The sequence below is a fragment of the Primulina eburnea genome, chromosome 14, assembly GCF_022965805.1.
Source record: "Primulina eburnea isolate SZY01 chromosome 14, ASM2296580v1, whole genome shotgun sequence".
NCBI lineage: Eukaryota > Viridiplantae > Streptophyta > Magnoliopsida > Lamiales > Gesneriaceae > Primulina > Primulina eburnea.
Window position 1 is genome coordinate 3083194 of NC_133114.1, and position 23817 is coordinate 3107010.

At 31.4% G+C, this 23817-nt stretch overlaps 2 protein-coding genes across 6 annotated transcripts; both read right to left on the reverse strand.

The window, feature by feature from the left end:
- Positions 1 to 804: 804 nt before the first annotated feature.
- LOC140811984 (transcription factor bHLH84-like) lies at positions 805 to 4671 on the reverse strand. 5 transcript variants are annotated; one of them, XM_073170132.1, is made up of 7 exons: positions 2834 to 4671; positions 2490 to 2590; positions 2319 to 2420; positions 1955 to 2224; positions 1799 to 1864; positions 1641 to 1706; positions 806 to 1160 (listed from the first exon to the last, which is right to left on the reverse strand). In XM_073170132.1, the coding sequence occupies exons 1-7, from the start codon at positions 2922 to 2924 to the stop codon at positions 1059 to 1061; spliced, it is 798 nt and encodes a 265-aa protein (XP_073026233.1). In that variant the 5' UTR covers positions 2925 to 4671; the 3' UTR covers positions 806 to 1058. The 5 variants fall into 5 exon arrangements, 4 of the variants coding, with proteins under 4 accessions (XP_073026233.1, XP_073026232.1, XP_073026231.1 ...); XM_073170131.1 differs by having other exon boundaries at positions 807 to 1160; positions 2490 to 4670; XM_073170130.1 differs by having other exon boundaries at positions 810 to 1160; positions 2319 to 2927; positions 4363 to 4665.
- A 10748-nt stretch (positions 4672 to 15419) lies between these two features.
- LOC140812336 (uncharacterized) lies at positions 15420 to 22044 on the reverse strand. The gene is made up of 9 exons (XM_073170582.1): positions 21821 to 22044; positions 21340 to 21420; positions 21133 to 21253; positions 20929 to 21023; positions 19990 to 20061; positions 18172 to 18456; positions 17950 to 18058; positions 15941 to 16127; positions 15420 to 15791 (listed from the first exon to the last, which is right to left on the reverse strand). Exons 1-9 carry the CDS (start codon positions 21842 to 21844, stop codon positions 15704 to 15706), a joined length of 1062 nt encoding a protein of 353 aa, XP_073026683.1. The 5' UTR covers positions 21845 to 22044; the 3' UTR covers positions 15420 to 15703.
- Positions 22045 to 23817: the final 1773 nt, after the last annotated feature.

The window sequence follows — 23817 nt, forward strand, 5'->3', positions numbered from 1 at the left end:
TTGAAAGTAGTAAAAGCATTAAAAAAATCTCCAGCACTACATCATCTATTGACCCAAATATTAATAGCTAGAATTCATATCATCATTAATAATAGGAGTAGGTCTCTTGTGAGACGGTCTCACGAATCTTTATCTGTGAGATCAGTATATCCTACCGATATACACAATAAAAATAATATTATTAGCATAAAAAGTAATACTTTTTCATGTATGATCCAAATAAGAGATATGTCTCACAAAATACGACTCGTGAGACCGTTTCAAACAAATTTTTGCTTGATAATAGAGTTATGAGAAGTTAATCAGAGAACAAACTTGTCTTACCATTAAGTCCAACAAACGAAAAAGAATGATAAAAGGCACACACTGATAGATAAACTATTTAGAAAGTCTATGAGCATTGAACTCAAAGAATTAAAGGGATGCCTAAATTAATTTCATGACAATACATCTGAGGATGACAATGGGTCTAGATTGAAGTGATGCTCAATTTGAACTAGTTTTTATCATAAATTTACTTGTTAAAAATTAGCAGTGTCGAAAAAATACTATAAATATAATTATTTGACGGGTCTAACTCGTCAGTTTCGGGTAAAGGTTTGGGTGAATATGAGTTTAGATTTAATAGGTTTTTCGAAATCGTATAGGTTTTTCGAAATCTAAACGGACAGTGTCTCACTTCTCAGCAGTATATCAACTCAGTAAATGATCCAAAGAACAGATGACTATAATACTAATAAAATTATTAGTTTCATGTCACATGCAGACATAAGGAATACAATGCATCACTTGCAAAAAGATGGAAAACCACAATGTACACCGGTGACGGAGTATGGTATATTAGATTAAACTCAATAAAGGAACAAGAATAATTAGTCCCCGTAAAAGAATTGTATCGCCGGTATTTATATTAATATGTCAAAAAGGGAAAAGGAAAAAAAAAGTCATCAAACAGTGGTAATTGTGTGTTTATGTATCATGTGATATTTATTCACAAAAAAATCAAGTAGTAGTCGTCGTCCTTGTCATCGTCTTAGTTGTAGTATTCATGGTCAGATTTAGGATTGTGTTTTCGGGGAGGGAATCCTGAGATCGAGCCCCAAGTCCATTCCATTGTAGACAATTGGAGAGTACATCCATAGAGCATCAGAGCTCAAAAGCTGCATGATATAACAACATTAATCAAGATTTGGAAATCAACAAGCAACTCAAGCTCCAAAAGATTTGAAACCACAAATAGTTCGATTTCATAAAATCTAGACGAGAAAATAATGGAGTAAATGACTAAAGTTGCATTGTTGCCACGGGAGTAATCTGAAATGTATGAACATGTGAATTGATTCGACTTGGTTCCGAAAAAGAAGGGTAATAAAGGGTTATTCTCTAACCAATTTGGTGGTGGAACCAAAGGAAAACTATCATGGTGTAATTTATTTTAAAGCGTGACTTTTGCACGTTCCCATCTTAATCGATTTCTTTATTGGTCCTCCAGATTAAAAAACAGATTTCTTTCATGCTTAGATCACTCTAGATCTGCATGCCAAATTGTGCACGTCTCCCTAACTCGCTCATTTCCAGTATAAACGTTTCTTGAAAGAAAAGTAATGCCATAATGAACTCTATTCAAGAACAAATCTTACCTTAATCTGAAGTTGCAAAAATTTTACATATTGGACAGCCTCTTCAAGCATTGTGCTGATGTCAACCTATCCAAACAAAGGTTGATTATCCCTCGTCAGATTCCCCTTCCAAATTACTTGTAAAAATTACAAGGGCAACCCATTTCAATGGAGTTTACCTTGGTTCCATTAGGGACAAGGCCCTGCAATATTCTCAATCTCTCATTTATTCTCTCTCTTCTTTTCTTCAAAATGGTGGAAAAAAATATCGTTACCAAAACATATGATTGGATTACGATCTAATATAATAATTACAATACTTCGAAGATAATTACCCTAGCATAGAGGCTCTGAGGATCAGTTGCTGAACCCCTACTGGCTCGTGTCTTTCCATTTGAATTGAGAATCCGACCACCCTTTGGAATTGAAGTTGAAGTCACCCCATGAGTATGCTCAAGCGAAGCAATCGACTCATCCTCTGAGCACCAGCTGCTAGTGCGCTGCTTGAAAGTTGCATTACTGATATCATCATTGTAGTTGTTTTCATAGTCAATGTTGTCTAGCTTCGGGAACTTCTTGAATTTCATGCTCCTGTTACTTTGATCCTGAATGGCATGAGGACAAATAAGAAACTATAATTTCGATCCCAATCAATCATCAAATAAAAATGTGACAAATACAGCTACTTTCTGTTCTTACTTCTCCAGGAAGTCGAGACCTTTTCTTACACATCTCTGGAGGGACACGGAATTCATCTTCTCCCAATGGTTCCCGCTCGGGTGTTTCATGCAACATTCCAAGCTGCAAGTTGTTGTTTTCAAGAACATCACCATGTACTCTCTCATTAGCCTTTAAACTGTCGTTACTGACCTCCCGGTGTAAGAAATCGTCCGATTCCATCGCATTGTTAGTAAGAAAACAAACTCGGGAGACATTGTTCTTAGCCTCCGTCATAGAATAATCCATGGTAACTAAATTGTTGTCGGACACAAAAAATTGTTGAGAGCCAAAGGAGTAGTAATTGTCATGACTTATAGAGGGAAAAAAGATAGCAGCATCTTCGTTATAATTAGTAGTATTCCCTCTTGAAAAAGAATGTGTGATAACATTTTCGTGCGATGAGTACATCATACTTCCATCAACAGATTTGTCATTGGAGTCGGGAGCAGGCGAAACAAAACTACTAGGCATCTCATTTGGAAGCGAGCACTTACCAAGCAATAGGTCCACAAAATCGGCCTCCTCAGAGCAGAGTCCATTGAAGGAGCTCCATTGCCCTTCGGAAATTGTTCCAATGGTTTCCATATTCTGTTAAGAATTGGAAGTTGAACAGGAAGCTTTTTCTTTTTTTTTTTGGCTTTTATAACTGTTAAAGAGAAGATATTGGGGAGTATGGGGGAGAAGGGATGACATATTTATACTGTTATATATGCTGATAAAATAATATTTATTGGCAAAAGTATAGAACATTTTAAAAATAACAAGAATACAAGCTTTGAGAATGGTGGAGGAAACAACAACAAATAATCTTAGAATCTGTAAGCTACGTGGAAACAGTTGAAAGTGCTATTTTTTTCCCAAAAGTATATTGAGATACGCGTGGAAAGAAAATTACAAGCATATAAAATTCTTTAAAAATTATTATTACAGAATCCAATAGCTAGGCATCAGAATAATAAAGAACTAAGTCATAAATACTAATAACTAAATAAATATGCAAATCAGAATAAATTGCACGTATTAGCCACATAAGATGCTGACATAAATTAATATATAGCTCATATTTTACCAACCAACTACTTTATGAGAATATTAAGGTCCATGTAAAACTGCTAAAGCTAGCAAAAGATTTCTCAACTCCCATTTTCTAGAAAACCAGAACCCATTCAGCTATAACCTAATAGAATGATTTAAAAATTGTAAGAATCTCATATTAGTTAATGAAGTAACTTTTCCCAGTAATTCTGTAGATAAGTTAAACAATTAGAAACAGATTGGCATGAACTGTGAATATCATAACTTACAAAACTTTTAAGAGGAAAGGATGTCCAAAGTACAAATAATATATTATCCTAGAAAGCATAGGCCATAAATATACAGGAAAAAATGTAGTTTTCCACCATTTTCCTCTAAGGTTGATCTTTTCCTCTCAAAGAAAGGAAACCAGACAAGAATTTGCATTAACATGTTAACTTGTACAAACAAATTAATAGCAGGGAGATTTTCTTTATGCACAATGTAGTTTTCACAAAGCGATATTAACAGGGGAATGCTAAACCCTAACCATGGACCCAACGTACATCATAATGACAAAATGCGTAGTTCCAACATTCTCACAAGCACCAGTGATTCCTGGACTCTTGTATCTACAACTTTTGATCTAACTTTGAATAAAATCAGCTGAAAAATCGAAGGCATTTTCTTGTGTAAGATTATTAATTTATTACAAGTTCTTGTCCCCAAATTCAAGTCCCCATATAAAATTAGGTTCACCTGAACTTCCAATTCAAAACCCCATCCCACACCAATCCAACAACCAAATCAAGGAATTAACAAAGTAAACTATTAACCATAAAAGGAGCTGATGACTTGTTCCTGTAATCACAGAACCATAAATTAATAACAACACAACTCTAATTTCGCGTCCGATTGCATCGAGAAGTGAAAAAAAGGGGGAAATGGAACGAAGAGCGAATCGACCCTTTGGTGAATGTGAAAAATTCAGTTGGAGTAAGAAAAGTACCTTGTGTAGGGACAGCCCCCCAACATCCCGGCGATGTTTACGCTTTCAATCACGCGTTAAAACAACACGGAGATCTTCCCTGTAATAATATCAATTCTTAATTTACTACTCCATGATTTTTATAATATGTCCAGTCAATTTCATTTGAAATTCGTAGGATTCGGCTATATCCAGCCTCAAATCAAGTCGTCATTCACCTAACTCAAAAATGTCCACACATGCACTCCATTTGTGTTCCAGTCGATCGAGTGCAAGTTCGATTCAATTCTAACACTTTTTCGAACGAACATGTTGCACATCACGGATTTATATATTTACAGCTCAAAGTTAACCAGTGTACTTAATGATAATGATTGCAAGTTCATATATGGTGCTAAAAAGTCTAAATATAAATAGATTTGGCAAAAATTCATGTGATGTGGTTTCACGGGTCGTATTTTATGAGACAAATCTCTTATTTGGGTCATCCATAAAAAGCTATTAATTTTTATGCTAATAGTATTACTTTTTATTGTGAATATCGGTAGGGTTGACCCGTCTCACAGATAAAGATTCGTGAGACCGTCTCACGATTCAATAGATTTAGATCATTACCAAAATAAAACATTCAATAGGTATAAATCGTTATTTCATCTAGACTTAAATGATTAGAGTCGTACATTGTTCTTTTATCTAATCGTTTTATCATATAATGGATTTAAACAGTTACCAAAATAAAACATTTTTTCGAACAAATATGTTGCACAACACAGATTTGCATGTTAGATTACTAGTGTGATTAGTAGGATCTGAAAGTTATCCGATATACATTTAATAATAACGATTGCATGTTCATATGTCATGAAAAAAGTTTATATATAAATATATTTAGATAAAACTACAAAAATAAAACACTCAATAGGTATAAATCATTATTTCATCGATATTTAGATTATACATTATATAAATGTTTAGAGTCGTACAATATTTTTTTATTTTATTTGATCGTTTTATCATATATTTCATCATATTATATTATGCATCTTTCGTAATATAATATAACGAACCAAACAGTTTCTTACATATGTGTATCTATTCCTACACTCTTGGAGGATCAAAATATTTACAAAAATGGGATGAAAATCAAAATGGTAACATTTTGATGATAAAATTACATTTTTGTGCACATGCCAACTAGGGTAAATATTTTTTTCATGGATGTATTTTTTTTTTTACTTTTCTATAGTATAACTTTTTTATTGAAAAATTCATAATCATAATAAAACAACATAAAAACCCAACACATATTTAGATAAATAAAATGCATTTAATAATAATAATAATAATAATAATAATAATAATAATAATAATAATAATAATAATAATAATAATAATAATAATGTACATAAATTATTGTTACAAGCCAAGAATCTTATCATAATCTTTAACTGCAAATAAAGAGACGATAATAGTATTTTTGTAATTAATAGGATGATCTCTATTAATCAGAAGTGAATTAATTTCATGCTCCGCATATGTAATACATTATTTAATTTAATTAAAAAATAGAATCTTATTAGTTTGAAAACTAATCGAGTTTCTCAGCTCGATCTCTAGCTCAAAAATTTTAATACAAATCGGAGCTTGAATTAAAAAAAATTAGAATCTAGATTCTTCTATTCAGTTACGATCTTAATTCAACTTAATTTTCAATAATTATTAGATAAGGTGAAATTATTTATTCTTATTATTGCTAATTAATTATCGGCGCTCACTTTACCATTTTATCTACCTGATTGTCTCTATTATTTTATGATTCATGACTTCGCACAAATATGAATCATTTACGCCCTTTTAGTTCTTGTCTACTTTTTTTAATTTCTTATGTATGAGTAAGTCTTTTTATGAGAGATAATGTCATGAATTTATATAGGTTATATGGATTGAATGGATCCATATTTTCAATGAAAAGTAATATATTTTTATAGGTCAGGTCGGTCTTGAAATTTATATCACAAAATTATCTTGTAAGGTATGTGATGTATTTTGTTTAATAGCAAAATAAGTAAGATCGTATGAAACTGTAAATATGTGTTTATCAAAATTAAGTGTTATGTGAAATGTTACAACATTTCAGACAACATACAGCGGAATATATAAGTTTGTAACAAAAATTAACTTTAAGTAAATACGATGGAACATAATAAACTTTGCACAAGTATAAATACTTGCGCGGTGTCTTATGGCAAAAATAATCACTAGAAAACCAACAAGTTTACACAAAAACTATCACTAGTGATTTTAATCAAAAATCAATTTCCTCAACACGTTGAGAAAATCAAAAGCTCCATAAAACAAAGAACCACATTAAAACAGTATATAAAGAAGTAAAACACGATACCAAAACTGGAGCAACAGAAACAAATTTTCATCAAACTCCTTCACAGTTGTTGTCTGCAGATGTCTCCAACAATCACGACAACACATGGATTCAGCACTTTTCGATTAGCAGCAACCTTGTAGATTGTTTTCTTTAAAGTTTATGGCGTGCAAATGTACAATAGTATATATGTGCTTCTGCGTAAATCATCAAGCTTTTGCATGAGATAAATCTTCTTACTTATAGCCCTAGAGTTTATCAACAAAGAAACCTACACGATATGAAAAGCAAGAGTTTTATTATAAACAAACTCTATTTAAACAAAGATATCATATCAAAAAAAATCTTATCATAATTATCACATTATCTAGAAAGATAAATCTATATTTAAATATTCAAAATCATATCAACAAAGAAAAATTAATCTTGAGAAATAAATTTAATACAAAAATGGCAACAACTTGTGTGAGACGGTCTCACGGGTATTATTTGTGAGACGGATCTTTTATTTGGGTCACCCATAAAAAAATATCACTTTTTATACTAAGAGTATTACTTTTTATTGTGAATATTGGTAGGGTTGACCCGTCTCACATATTATAATCCGTGAGACGGCCTCACATGAGACTCACTCTACAAAAATTATATTTACCTTCAAATCTCATATGAGATTTTATGCCTATTTATTATGCCTGTATTGAGTCTTCCATTATAATTTTGATAAACACATCTCATATAGTATAAGAATATTATAATATTATCTCGTCATTTATTTGTGTTAAATCGTGTAATATAATATATTCTTTAATTATAATTATTTAAATTGGAGTACCTCATAATCAAGTTTTTTGGCCTATGCACGATCATCGTCAATAAATTAAACTTTGAGAAATTTATTTGGGAAAAAAAAACCCATGCATAATGCACTGATAAAATAAATTGGAATCTTAATAAAAATCAATTTTTAATGGCATATGTAAATAAGAAAATCAGATTTAAATAATTGGTTTGATGGGCATAAAGAATATATATGTATGTCGACCGCCCTGCACGTTTGGGTTAACTAATAATAATTTGGTCTTCAAATCAGATTTCTGAATAGATGCTCGTAAGTCTATATGATCTCACGTATTTGTATATGTTACACGGGTCGATTCGAGCTATAATTATCATGAAAAATAATATTTTTGATATAAAAAATAATATTTTTCATGAATTGTGTCGGATCGGAGAATCGTATCAGAAAATTAATCTGTGATACACTCTCACAAGAATATTTGGTTGGCAAAAACTTGTGTGAGACGGTCTCACATATTGTATTTTGTGAGATGAATATCTTATTTGGTTCATTCATGAAAAAGTATTACTTTTTATTGTGAATATCGGTAGGGTTGGTCCGTCTCACAAATAAAGATTCGTGAGATCGTATCACAAGAGACCTACTGTTATCAATTTAGACCCCAAATCATCCTTATTGTTTTTTCATTAATGAAAAATATTATTTTTATTGTATTTATATCTAAATTGGTAGATAATAACACAGAAATCGTGCACACCTCGTGCTTCATCAATTAGAAAATTAATGATTAATAATTTATGTTTCATTATAATTTGGTGTAAGTGGGAACTAAATCTAAAGGGATTAATTAAATTATTAGTGTTGCTAATATGGCTATGAAGATAATTAAAGTAAAATTCGACAAAGTAAAGATTCTTCAGAAGTACAACTCGAGATAAATTATTATTTTTAAGTAAAAACTGTGAGACGGTCTCACGAGTTGTATTTTGTGAAACAAATATCTTATTTGGGTCATTCATAAAATAATATTATTTTTAAGATAAGAATATTACTTTTTATTTTAAATATCAGGAGGGTGGACATGTCTCACAGATAAAGATTTGTGAGATCGTATTACAATAGACATATTCTTAATTTTAATAAAACTAATAGTCATTTTTAATTAACACAAAAAGTCTTGTGAGATCGTCTCACCAGTCAATATTTTGAAACGGATCTCTTATCTGATCTGACTTATGAAAAGTATCAAAATATTATTATTTTTTCAAAATGGACCAAGTCAACTCGTTTAACAGATATAAATCAGTGAGATTGTCTCATATGAGACATACTAATTTATTAATTACATGTTTTTGTCTAACTAAATGATGGCAAAAACTTGTGTGAGACGGTCTCACGGGTCGTATTTTGTGAGACGGATCTTTATTTGGATAATCCATGAAAAAGTATTACTTTTTATGCTAAGAGTATTACTTTTTATTGTGAATATGGGTAGGGTTGACCCGTCTCACAGATTGTGATCCGTGAGACGGTCTCACATGAGACCTACTCCTAAATGATATATCAATAATATATATTTAAGATATAAAATTTGTTAACTTTAAGTGATTTCTAATTTCATATAAGATTATATATACATTGTCACATTGAATTCCAATGTCATGTAAAATTATCGATGAATTTTTTTTTATTGTACGTTCCACCAAGTGAGAAAGATCTCTTATTTTGGTCATCCATTAAAAATATTATTTTTTATGTTAAGATTATTATTTTTTATTTTGAATATCAGTAGGATTGACCCGTCTAATAGATAAAAATTCGTAAGACCGTCTTACAAGAGGCCTACTCTTACAATTAAATAATAATCATTATGGTAGTCGTATATGAATGCAAGAACTCATGATCAATTTAAAATCTAATTTTCGGGTCACTATCATTTGGAATTTAATACTGAACATTTTAAAAATTGCAAGACCAAATAAAAAATAATAATAATCATTTTCATTTAGTTGTAATTTAAGAGTGGTGATTAAATTAATGATATCGGAATTTTTATATCGAACAATTTAAAAAAATTATTTAATGATCATGGGATCTGTACCTTTTCAGAAACCAAGGAGCCAAATATATGATGCCAGAATATTTTTTTCAGGTTTTTTTAAAGTGTTTTTATAAATATATAAATCAGTCATGGTATATTTAGAAAACATATAATTTATTTTTAAAATCGAAAACGTACTCTTTTGTTAATATCGAAATAGAGTTTAAGGTGAGTGAATAAATTTTTTTTAAAAAAAATATTTTGAAAAATTGGAGCTAGCTTTAATTAACTTTTAAAATCCTTTCTTGAAAGTTAGACTCTACTGGACTATTAAAATAAATTTTAAGTGTGAATAAATAATCATATTAGACTAGTGATATTATATATATGCAATGCAAGCAATCAATCGACATATGGGCAAGATAAATAAAGATAAAGACCCAAGTAAGTGCATAATTTAAATGAACAACATGTTCGGAGATAACAGCTCATACGTCATCCATTCTCTCTTTTAGGAATGAATTGATTAAAAGATTTTGAATTATATAACTATTGTACAAACACACTTCGATTATGATTTATCAATATCTAAATCGAAACTCTTAGTGATATCTCAACACAACAAATTCTGACTTTTTAAGAATTCTCAATTCACCAAAAACAACAAACTTTCCAACATGTAGCTTTGAATGACTAGAGTTGGTATGGTAACACAAGTTGATCATTAATGATCTGATATGAAAAATAGGCGTGTGCTAGGTGAATAGCATGATATATGAGTAATAATTATGCTCCAGATCTCGTGATCTCGTATATTGCAGATTGTGAATGTTTGAAAATTGTTGGTATTCTTCTGTAGTTTGAAGTTCTGAATCTGTATATTTATACCAAAAGTTCTCCAACGTTCGGAAAACTTTTCAACGATCAATTGTATTATCTATCGACAGATTGATTTCATCAACTTCTCTTCATCGTACACTGAAGTAAATGCTCATTTCATGCTTTTTTACTTTTTACAACTTCGGCTCTTTTAATTTCGGAGAGTGCATTACAGGATTATAGGTGACTGCTATAGCACTTATGTTTCCACATATGACTAGGGATTCAATGGCTCGAACATCATAGTATCTAAGTTGCTGAATCCATATTAGTTGTGCACAACAACTTCCTATGGCATGTCATCGGCAGACTCAGGCTCGACTTCTGTAGCTTTTGGTTCAACATTTTCCATCAGACATTGGATCTTTCATCGCTCTCACTTGATGAAGTTTCTGAGCACAAGGGGTCTGAGTCTTAATCTGCCCACTTGCTTTCGTTATCCTCTGCAACAAGAACTTTCTAGTCATTTTCTACTTGATTGATCTCTTATCATCTCTGGAATTCCTCTTCTCATATGGCTTTTTTCATCTTTTTTGGAATGTTACAATTTGCAATAAAATTACCATTCATTCCATAGTTAAAACAAGCTTGATTATTATTTGTTTGATCATTTTTACGATAAGAATTAAATTTGGATTAATTCTTTATTACAAATTTTCTAAATTTATTAATTAACAAAGACACGGTCTCATTAATTATCTGATCAACAGATTTTATGCTAGAAGATTCTTCTCCGATTATTGGAGTCAGATTTGTGGCTGCTTGAGCTTTTGTGGGTTCAGAAGTGGAAGGTTCCTCTTTTGTCCAGATTTCCGACTCGAAATCATGTGCTTTCCAGTCTGTAAATAGATCACGCATCTCGAGTTTGTTGAGATCCTTGCACTCTCACATTACCATCGTCTTTACATTTCATTCTCTGAGTCATGCTCTCATTACCTTCAATACAAGTTCATAGTTAGAGTATTCTTTTCCAAATAAAGCAAGTTCAATTACAATACTACTAAACTGTTCATCAAACTCATCTAAGGTTTTGACGGGATTTATCGTTGCATTGTAAAATTTTTGAATGGTCACGATCAGTTTGTTCTCCTTTTTTTAATATTTTTCTCGCAATGTAAGGTCAGCTTTTCTCATATCTCTTTGACGGTAGAGCAAGTCTTGATCTTACTAAACATGTTCTTGTCAAGGGTCTTATAGAGGATATATTTGGCCAAATTGGACAATTTTTTTTTTTTATTTTATCCTCAGCGGTCTATTCTGACCGATACTTTTCTACAAGTTGTAGTACACCTTCTAAGATGGCCATTATTGTATTGGTTTGAGAATCTTCATCAGACTGTCAATGATGACATACCACATGTCATCATCTTATATGGCTAGATGTACATTCATGTATATTTTCTAATCATTACAGTCTTCTTTTGAAAACATAAAAATTTTGTTAAATATTGTCATTTGAATATATTAATATCACATTTCAAGTAAAATTCTCTCCGATATCACTTGTTGTTATCGAAATAGAGTTTAGAGGGGGGAGGTTAATACATTCTTTTAAAATATTTTGCAAAACTTAAGTTGGCTAATAGTTATTAGTTATTAAAACATTTTCTTTAATTGCTAGAATTAACTGGATCACTAAAATGAATTTAATTGCGGAAACGGTTCGGCTATACTAGTGATATAATATATATTCAACGCAAACAATCAATCAACACAACGGCTAGATAAATAGAGATAAAGACTGAAGTAAATGTGTAATTTAAATGGACAAGATATTACGGATGTTCGGAGATAACAACTTCTACGTCATCCCTTCTTCTACTTAGGAAGAAATTCACTAAAAAAAACTTTGATTGATAAAAACCTTATACACATTATACAAATCTACTTTCTATTTATGGGATGGTTGTATCAATTATTTTACATCAATAAAAAAAAATCAAATTTCAATAGCTTTTATTAGCAATAATTAGTGGGGAAATTCAAATTTCTGATAATTATAGGTGATAATATAGTTATTACGCAGGATATTTAAAAAGTTCCAATTCGAGAAAAAAAAACGAAGAAACAAACCTAAGATTAAAAAGATTTTTTGGAATCTCGGAGACGATTATCTTGTTTGTTTAGCCTCTAAATCTGCTCTTGACAACTATTAATAGGCACTGTTTGTTAATAATACATTGGACTTTATAACTAAGAAGAGTATGATTGTAGACTTTTGTTTATAATAAAATGAATTTTTATATTCTTGCTACTGTGAAATTATTAAATGAATTGTATATAATATCATTTCATTATGGTATTTTCTAATATCCCATTATTCTTGTAATAAACAAGTGTATATATGTGAGTATATGCTCTTCAAATTTTTGACTTTGGATATTAAATAATTCAAATTTGAATGTTAGATGTCTCAACTTTTCAGACATGTTAAGCAAACATCCAACATGGAAGCAGTCAATAAAAGTAGGACTTTTGCGTATGTCATTTCATTTCGCACGTGTGGGAAATGATACGAGATTAATTCAAAAAATTTCATGAATACGAATTTAGTCTAAAGTTGGATTTTTAAAAATTGATGATGGTCTATAGCACATGGTACTCAAATTATAGCAAGTTAAGTTAACGCATTTAGTCTAAAGTTGCGTTTGAATAACAGGATTTGTATTTGAAAAAGTATTCGAAGGAAAAATTTGATATGATTTTATTTTTAGTGAATTTGAAATTCATCGTCGTGATTCAAAAAATGACAAGTTGGGATTTGGAATTCATAAAATTTGAAAATAAATTTGAGATTCATAAAATTCACAATAACAAAAACTTAACTAATATTTTTAATATATTAATGGTTGATAGAGTATACATTAAATAAATCACTAAATTAAATTAAATAATATAATTTTCAGTAACAGTTTTGATGGTTGCAATTTAGACGTAGTTGTATTATAATTCTATAGCTTATGCAATTTAATTTAATTATTTAAGGTATCAATGTATCATGATTAGCACTATTGTGACAGCAATCAAGCACCCTTAAATCATAGTTGCTTTTTTAAATTAATTAATATAATATATGGTTTTCCAATTTTTTTTTGTTACATTTCAGGTGAAATTAAGCTGATCAATTCTTTTTAGATTGTATTTGGATTTATAGATTTAATTTCGAATCTATAATTTCATTGATTAATTTGTTTGAATACATTGTATTTGAGTAAATTCCAAATTAAACTATACTAAGTTAAACAGTTTTTCAACGGTAATTATATTCGATTTCAAATACATTCAAGATATGTATTGTTATATTATTTGAAATTCATTATTCTGATTAATTCAAATACTTCTATCAAATACAATCATATTCTATTTACACAAAAACTGCTATAAAACGGTCTCATTAGGCCAATTTTGTGGAATTGATATCCGACTCGACCCGACTTATGAAAAATATTATTTATAGATCAAAAGTATTGCTTTTCATTACAAATATAGATCGGATCGATCCATCTCACAAATATAGATCAACGAGATCGTCTCATAAGAAACCTACTCGTTGATTTAACATCTGATTCGAACATATATATTATGTTTGTATCATGTGTTATGTAGGTAATGACTTTGTAAAAAAATTATTATAAGGAAAGAAATTGAATGTAATATAATATTATAAAATAATATTAAATATGTAAAAATTTGTGTGAGACGGTCTCACAAGTCGTATTTTGTGAGACAAATATCTTATTTGGGTCATCTATGAAAAAATATTATTTTTAATGTTTAGAGTATTACTTTTTATTGTGAATATCGGTAGGGTTGATCCATCTCACAAATAAAAATTTGTGAGACCGTCTCACAAGAGACATACTCTATTAAAATATATAGATGTTGGGAGCAAACTATTCATCAAGTCTTGTACATTAACTAACTCTAATTGCCGCGTTTTATGAATCAATCATTTGCTGACTTATTGGGATGAACTAATTCGTGTGTGTGTGTGTGTCATAAAAATTTGAATTTGTTATAAATAAGATTATTGAAATAAAATTGACTCCTTTCAAAAAAAAAAGAAAAAAGAAATAAAGTTCATTATTACAAATTTAGCTTCCAAACAATTATTGAAAAACAATAAAATTAGTAGCCATCGAGTCAATTTATAGGATGATTAATGGAGCTAGCTTAAACTAACTCATCCTCATTGTCTAAAAGTAGGTTTTTGAATAATAAATTTCAAGTAAGAAAGAGGGAGATATATGACTTCTGACGAGTTTTTTTTTCAGAGGTTGACATTTTCATTTTTTTGTGTTTTTGGGAGTTTGACATTTTGAATGTCAAAACACTAAAATAATGCTATAAGCCTGTGGATGAAGCGCAATTAGTCTTTCAACTTGCCAAGAAATAAATATGCAATCTTAGTTGCTGAACTATTATTTGCATCAATACATTGACATCAAACTCGAACTTGTTAGAAACCTTTTTTTCAAAAGAATTGGAGTTCAAATTATATTGTTAATAGTTCACGAGTCGTTTGTGAGCTTTATTAAAATAATAAATATATTCCAAGTATTTAATTTCAAATAACTAGCGAACATGTTGACATATTTTAAGTCGAGATGGAACTCGAGTATTGATTCAAACCAAACTCTAACAAAAAATATTAAAATTTTCAAGCTTCGAGTCGTTCACACCCAGCAGCATCAGCAATCATACATCAACCTCAAATTCATTAAGGGGACCTTTTTCATACTAATATATTCTTGATTTGAATTCAAATTCTTATTTATCCACTGTAGAGTTCAACATGTACAATCTAACCCTCTTATCCTTTGAGTCAACAGTTTGTGTTGCTGAAAACGTCCAAATAATCTCAAACGTCCAATACTGACGCAACAAAGAATCTAATACTATGATAATAGTCGATAGTTACTATGTTATCTCTATCTGAGCTGAAATGAACGATATTGAATTGAAAAAACGTATCTAAATTGGAACAATGAAATCGCCTTCAAAATCAAATAATGAAGTGCAAGTCCAAAGAGAAGCAAGCGGGAGAAGGGAAGGATAAATACAATAAATGTCATGGACGCTAGAGTCCAATCTCTTTAAAAATATCTTCTACAACCAAAAACCTGCCCTCAGTGCATACGAATTTACGACACGAAACAGTCAGATTTTGCCCCGAAAAATACCTCAATCTTTAAAGCAACATCACTCTTAACAAGCAATCAAAAGATCACCAGATTCACTAGCATGACTTTGTGAAGGTTGATTACTGAGGCTCTTCATCAGATAACTCTTCGCCCAGACCACGTTGAGAAATTCGGTAATATAGAATCCCCATTGTTGCCATGCACGCCCTGCACCCAGAACATACAAAATTATTCTTCCCTTCTTCAGGAGGTTAGATGCACATAAATTTGTACATGTATTTAGCTACATATTTAATGGAAAAGGAACAAATGCAACAGATGCTGAAATATAAAACAAGAAAAGAGTAAGAGATTACATGATAGCTAAAATTAAGAGGAGTTTCCTTGGATCCATTCTTGATGACCTATGATGTCGTACACGGCCTTCTGAGGCATCATCTGCATGTGGCGCGTCTTTCCGTGTTGGTGCAGTCACTGGTAGAGTTGGCAATGCACTTGACCAGAACGGCAGCAATGACCGGAGGAACTTGTGGCGAAATGTGCCTGAAATTAAGAATCCAGTAAGTTGGAGTTAAATTTCAGATGATAAGAAAGTGGAGATATCAGACAATGCAATACTATGTGGTTCAGCCGTAATGCCCACATCTACAGACCAGCCAAAAGGATTTAAACTTTGTTTTCTTGACTTCGAATATAAGAATCAACTCTTCACATGTGTGACAAACTAGGTTTGAACATTAAAAAATAGAAGAAATAACTCTGGCCATAATAAAAATGAAATAACATTTATAGCACTCTCTTAATTACATCAAAGTATATCTGACAAATAAAATTGATTTCCAGTACTCCCCATTTGGTTGTACACCTAGATTCATTAAACAGCTTAAGCCGAGCCGAACAAGGTTTCCACTTCAAAATGTGGAAGGCTAGTCAGCGCAATGAAGGAGTAAATGATCCTGACTCTCCTCATTCCTACGACACAGATTTGGCATAAGGCTTTCAAGGAGCTGCATTTGGTGTGGACTGTACCGGATAAGGGTAAGGATATGTATACTGTCGAACCAAGCTTGTACAAAGGGAGGAGGCATTTGCGTTTCTGGTTTATCATCGTCCATTGCATTTTATGGTTAATTTGGTTGGAAAGAAATAAAAGATTATTTGAAGACAAAGCGGAGGCGGTTGATGAACTATGGGACAAAGTCAGATTCAGAGTGGCGAGTTGGTCTAAGATACTAAAGGAATATGAACACCTAAGTGTCTCAGACTTATACAGGGATTGGAATTTTGTTTTCGATTAGGTTGGTGTTGTACTTGGATTTAAATTTATTTCGGAGCACTTATTTAGCTTAGCGGATTTCTTATCCGCCGATTGTACTAAAACTTTTATAATCATTAATATAATATGTTTCTTATAAAAAAAAAAGAAATAGAGACCGAACAACATTTTTGGTGTTATACCATGGCGTCAACTGGACATATCATGATAACTTTTTAATTTTATTATTTTTATTGTGCATTTGCAGAACAGAGAGCAAAGCCACATAAAGTTCAGGAATGAAAGAAATGCCCATCGCGCGATGTTCTTACCTTTTTGAATAGGTAAATAATACATTTGAAGTAACTTCGATTATATCAACAATAAAGTCAGATCCCAAAATTTTCATGATATAGATTATATTATAAAATGTAGTTGTAACAAAATCAAGCAACATTCCCAAAGCAAGGTGCAGTTAATAATTTCATATACAAAAGATTTAGCGACAACAAGGCTCAAGACTCGGGGATCAAGTTTAGATATAGGCTAAAGGAGTGTGTTCAACAATTTATGTTATGGTCCTGGAATGTGGATCAAGTTATGGGTCGATGTCGAGTCAATGGTTGATTGTTAAGATCATAATATTCTTTTGTGACTTCCGACCTTGTCGATCTATTTTGATAGATGTAATAGAGGCCATTGATAGAGAACCTCGAATCTCGTTCACACATTTTGTTGAGAGAATTTTCTGATTGATATTTTATTCTCAACTGCTGCAATATATGCCAACTAACCTAATGTTCAATCTCAACAAAAAAGTTTTAAGCGAAAAGATAAAAGAGTTCCTGGTTGACCAAGTGTGTAAAGAGCAAATGGTATATTATCTTTTATTAAAAAAACCAACTAGATATTCTGCAAAATAACATTAGATTCCTAACATATTTTTGGCTTGATCAAACCCACGACAATTTAACTTCATGTGCAGCAAGGACTGGATGAGACCTTTCTGCATGGGATGCAGAAGTACTTCCTTCCACTTACTGATTAGTATTTCTACTCGAAAGAAACAAAAAAAAGAATGAAAGGAACAACAAATTAAAGATCTGTCACCTCTTCGAGTGTACTTCTTCTTGTTACCATCTTCATCGTCAGCAAAATATGAGGAATCTGAGTTCTGCCTTTCAGATTGCAGCGCACTCTTTCGCGTGGTTGCACCAGGCTGGGCAATATAAAGGTGCAGGAAATCACTAAGAGAACACAGAAATACACGAAATAGAACTTGAAAGTAAGTAAACAACAAATATTACCAAAGACAAAAATAAGAAATCTTACACCAGAAGGGCTCGTGCTTTTCACGAAATTGGACTCATGATTAGGCAAAGATGATGCTGCTGAGCTAGGTCCATCTATCTCCACAATGTCTAAACTTGAGGGTCTTGCATAGCCTGAAGCTGCATTTTCTCCAAAAGATGGCAAAATACCACCAGGGTATTCTCCACCTCCAGCAGCAGAGGCATGCAATAGTGGTTGTGAAGCAAAGGCAGGTGGAGGACTTCGAGACTCTGTTCCATGCAATGAAACTGGATGATTCCCAAACAAGTTCTTCTCCAAACCAGTCTGAAAACAGAGGACATGCTCAAGTATCAGAGGGACAGAGAAACTTCCCAACACCCACATATACACAAACTCACTACCAAGGGCAGATGAATGTTTAGTTCCACGGGGTGGTTGTTGAAGAATTAAGCAATTTCTTATATTCTTACCCTACTAAGATAAAAATAAAGAAAATAAGTTGACTTAATCTTTTATTTTTGTTTAATTATTTTGATTCAATCAAGAAAAAAAACTATTTACAATTTCAAATTTAAATATGTTCTGAGAGAGAAGATACTAGTAAGGTTTCATCACATGAAGTCATGTCCTTTGTAAAACTCAAAAATGGTTCAAATTTTGAACAAACCCAAACATAAATTTGTCATTGGTACTAATTTGCATTAGTATGCTTTTTATTTTAATGTATCGTATAAATGAAACATAGAAAGCTTAATGTTTGTTTCAAGAGAAATATGGAACGTCTCTTTGTAACAAATATCTCACTCTAGAGAATCATTTTTATATTTTTTTATGAGTATATTGCTTCATTTTGCTCAATCTATCGATCTGAATTTAATTCAGTTGATTTATTGGATCTATAAAATTAACTAAATAACTCTATGTCGACCTATGTTTTGGTGATTATTTTATATAATTTAAACGGTATTACAAGGGAAATTCGGGAATGGCAAGATAGGAAAGATCTTATGTATAAATTAGTACAATTATTTGTTGACCTCACTCTTTCTTTTCTGGAAAAGCTCAATCATGTATTACCTGTAGCCAATACAACTGTCAAAAACAATGTCATGGAGATTATGAAGAGATATATGCTTAGTTGAATGATTTTCACAAATTTTACGATGTTTTAGGGACAATCGAATGTCCCCCCCCCCCTACTGTCGGGGTGCTGACAACACCCCTTCTCACTAACACTAAGAAACATCACCAACAAGATTATCTCGTGATTCGAAATTATAATAAAGATAGAAAAAAGCACATCAAAGAGAACATAGAAGAAGAGAATGGCCAGGAGACGAAATTCAGCTTTGACAGGGTAATGCCAGGGATGTTTGTGCAACCTATTTCTAAGACAGACTGTCACATGCCATGCAATCAAGAATGAGCAGAGACCTTACGAGGAAAAAAAGGAATATATTTAGAGCGATGGTGTGATAGCATATGTTCAATATTTTTTCAGATAAGAACGTTTCATTAAGTGGGAAGTCAATTATTTTGCCTTCTTTCTTTGTTAGGTATAAAAATGGAAAATAATACACACACACACATATAGTGTGTCCCACTGAAATCCAATCATCCTTATTAAAAAATCATTACTAAGCGCAAACAATCGTTCAACAATTCAACTGAATAGCAAATGCAAGAATTACATAGTGACCTGATTTTGAGCCATTTTCCCAAATAATATATTTGCTTATAAGAATATAGAGAAATGGAATTCATGAAGTAAGTCCAATAAAATAGGGATGAATTTGTTTCTCCAAAGAATTGACACGAATGCACTCTGTTATAATGTAGGTAAGAGTAACATTTTACCTGCATGATAGCTTCTTTTAATTTTGAATGAAGATGTGATCCAGAGTCCTTGATACTTTTCGGCGGCCATATCTGCAAACAGTCGGGCATAATTCACAAGATAGAAATACACATCAGCAAACAAGCAATGATACTAATGTAGAAAAACTCAAATGCCATCATGTTAGACAGATGCACGTGATGGAAGAATCCGATCTCATAGTTGGTTTAGAATAACCAGAGCTTCATCTCATATTCAGTTGAACTAGAATAATTCATCCAAGGCAATTATGGTTACATTTTTTTCCACTACAAATTTAGTTTATAAGTCGATGCCAATGACGTGACCATTTTCTCACTCGAGCGTGGGATACCCATTATTCAGTTAATAGGGGCGAAAAATAGAGCCTTGATAAATTTTAATATGTCTAGAAGTGCGAAAAATAAATTGCTCACATGTAAAAAGAACTAAGTTGCATCAATATACATGTTTCAATCAAACATACCAAAATTCATCGCGCAAACAAAGCACGATGCAATCTTCAAAACCTCTAAACTTGTACTCTCACTTTATTTTCAAATCTGCCTTAAAACATGACAAATTAACTTTAAATTGAGTTACTAGTAAAGCTGAACTCTGAAGACCTAAATATAAAACTCAAAATTTATGTAAGAAGTCCGTCATCAACATCCTGACCATCATACTAATAGGTCTAGTTAAGCAAGAAGACAAGCCTCATCTCTGAATGCTTTGTTGACTTCTGTAAGGAGAAGCATGGCACTAACAGCTGGTGTCCGTGATACAGGTCATAAAAGATTCGATTCAGAATTATAGCCATCTTTATGACATAGAACAATCAAATGCCAGGAACAACTTTGTTGCATGAAGAGGTTTAGATGTGCATGAAAACAAGGTAACAAGATATTAAGAAATGACACTGTTTTCTGTGCAGAACATACAGAAGTTGAACAGCCAGGGCAAATATATCCAGCAGGGGCAGTGTGTGGAGGAAAACTTTTAATGTGTTTGACAAAGCAGCTTGTGTGGATAATATCTGCAAAATGCAATTATGTGTTAGGTGAGAAGAACGATTTGAAACAATTGCTCAAAATTCAAACTGAAAGTAAAAATTAAATTTGAAATAACCAAGCAGGTTCACTTACGCAAACAACCCAATCGAGTAGTCTGAGAGTCAGCTCCTTCTTCAACTGCAGTTTGACAATAGCAGCATTTAGGAGGCCAGTCATACTCACCATCGATTACCCAATCAGAGTAAGTGCTCACCTAAAATGTAAAAGCAAAATTTCCTTTCTAGTTTATTCGAAATACAGGCATCTGAGCAATGAAATCATTGACTGGAATGATCATACCACACAAATTTGGTGCTCCGGAAAGCAAATACATTCACCACAAACGGGCACCTTATGGACGAAGCAATACAACTTGGTCGCCTAAACCCAAATTAAACAGAAAGCATTGTCATTAGTGCGTTCAAGGTAAACTATTAATCATTATCACCGGAGAAAAGGCAACCAAAAATCAAATGAGCAATCGAAACACTGAATTCCACGGCAATCAGAAAATAAAATTGGCCAATTGACTGTCATGCACCATACCACTAACATAACCAAAATCCTAAATCGGAGAGTTTTACTCGAAACACAGATCATCAACTGCTCACAAACCCACGTCGTTAATAAACTGGCTAATAAAACATCTCAGTAAAAGAAAATTCAAAGCTCGATCCGATCTAATATCAGCGAAATGCATGTCGTATTTTCCACCAACATTTAATTTGGCACTAAACATAAAAAACACGCATCGATTCGTGAGTAGATAGATACACATTACCTTGCGGCATTTACAGACCACCATCGCATGGAATAGCTACGAAAGCGAGGATTTCCGGATCGAGATCTCGGAAGAAAATATTGCAATTTCAGAGAGTTCAATCCGTATGAATTTAGGTGAGCCGGGAGAAGATGAGATCATCAGATTTGCCTGTGATTAATTTATTTTTCCAGTTTCTCTGTTGGGATTTTAGGATGCTGTGTGTGTGGGGAGTGAAGTCTTGAGCACTGTTGCTTTTGTGTGAGATCGATCTCGTTCCACACTGTTAGGCCCATTGAAACTTTGTTGGGCCTCTCAATTTGGGCTTCATGTCCAGTCCAATGAACACGTATATTTAAACTCAAATCAAACACATTTTTATAAATATAAAATAAAATAAATAAACTTTGTTGTAAGACATTTTTTTATTCCACGTAGTTTGATACATGGGATAAGAGATAAATTGATAAATAATCTTCTTTATCCCATGTTTGGTACATTTTTAAAAAGCTCATGATAATAACATGGGCCCTTGATAAATAATTTTTTAGAGGGATAAAATGTATCTTCTATCAGGTGTGATTTTTTTAATTTAATGATAAAATGTACTACAAATGACTTAATTATCCTCACTTTACAAATGATTTTTATAAATATATGTTAGTAGGTAGAAAATAAATTAAATAATTATTTTTATTTATTTTATATATTATATAATATGATAATTATATAAATGATTTCGAGATAATTATATTAATAATTTTTATAAATCTCAATAAAATTATTAGTATCACTCGATAAACATTAAAAATTGATATTTGACTTGACTCACAAAATCAATGGTTCAATTATCATATTATATAATATATAAAATTAGGTAAAAATAAATAAATCATGCAACCACTATCGGCGCATGAATAAATAAAAAATATGAATTCAAGCAACAACTTTGAAATTATAAAATTTATTATGATAAGGTTATAAATTTTGTAATTATAATCTAATATATAAATTTAATCACTCTTATTAAAATCATACCAAACATTAAATATAATATCATACATCTTATTTATCCTTAACTTATCCTTATATTATTTATCACATGTTTATCCTATCATGTGTACCAAACTATGCCCTTCTTTTTTCCTTGGTAATGGTTTCAGGTTCTGAATGGATGTCCCAATTGGTATAGAGTTTCTTTTCTAAATCAAAAGTAAATCATTGTGAATATTTACATATGTTTATGCTAAATCTTTAATATCATTGCCACACATTATATATTTGTTTAATTGTAATATCAAGTTTAGACTAACAAATATAATATATTTAAAGATAATTGTAATATTTTGTTTTGAATTAAAAAAAATTAATGTGTAAAAGTTCTAAAAAGTGTGAAGCATGACGAAGCGTCACAATTGAGCCTCAAGTTTCACAAAGTTAAGCGATTTTAGTACGAGATTAAGTGTGAAATTATTATTATTATTATTATTATTTTAATTATATCAAGTCAATTAATATAATAAATAAATAACATATAAATATACAAATTTTAAGAATAAACTCAGATAAATCATGTTTTTTTTACGATTCATATGGTCAAAACGAAGATTTTTGTTCACGCTTCACTTTTAATCGCGCTTAAACAACGCTTTTTCATGTTTTGTATAACACTGATGTTATCTAGTATGTATTTTCTGCTACATTTTTTGTATATATGAATTAATTACACTTGAAAATAAATAAGTAAATGTAGTTTTTTTGTAATTTCATGACTTCTTTTCTCTCAATACATCGAGGATGTTTGGCACTTTACTTTAGACTTTGCAGTGCTCAGTTTGAGATAGTTTGCTTTTGAAGCCGAATTCGTTGCGGTAACAATAGCTGTGAATCCCACGAGATTTGGCTTGCAATCTCATTAAATTATTATACGCGCGCGTGCAACCTTAGTAGGCTTTTTAAACCTATATAGGACAACTCCGACGATAAATCGTGTGATGAACAATAGTTGTAAAGACAAT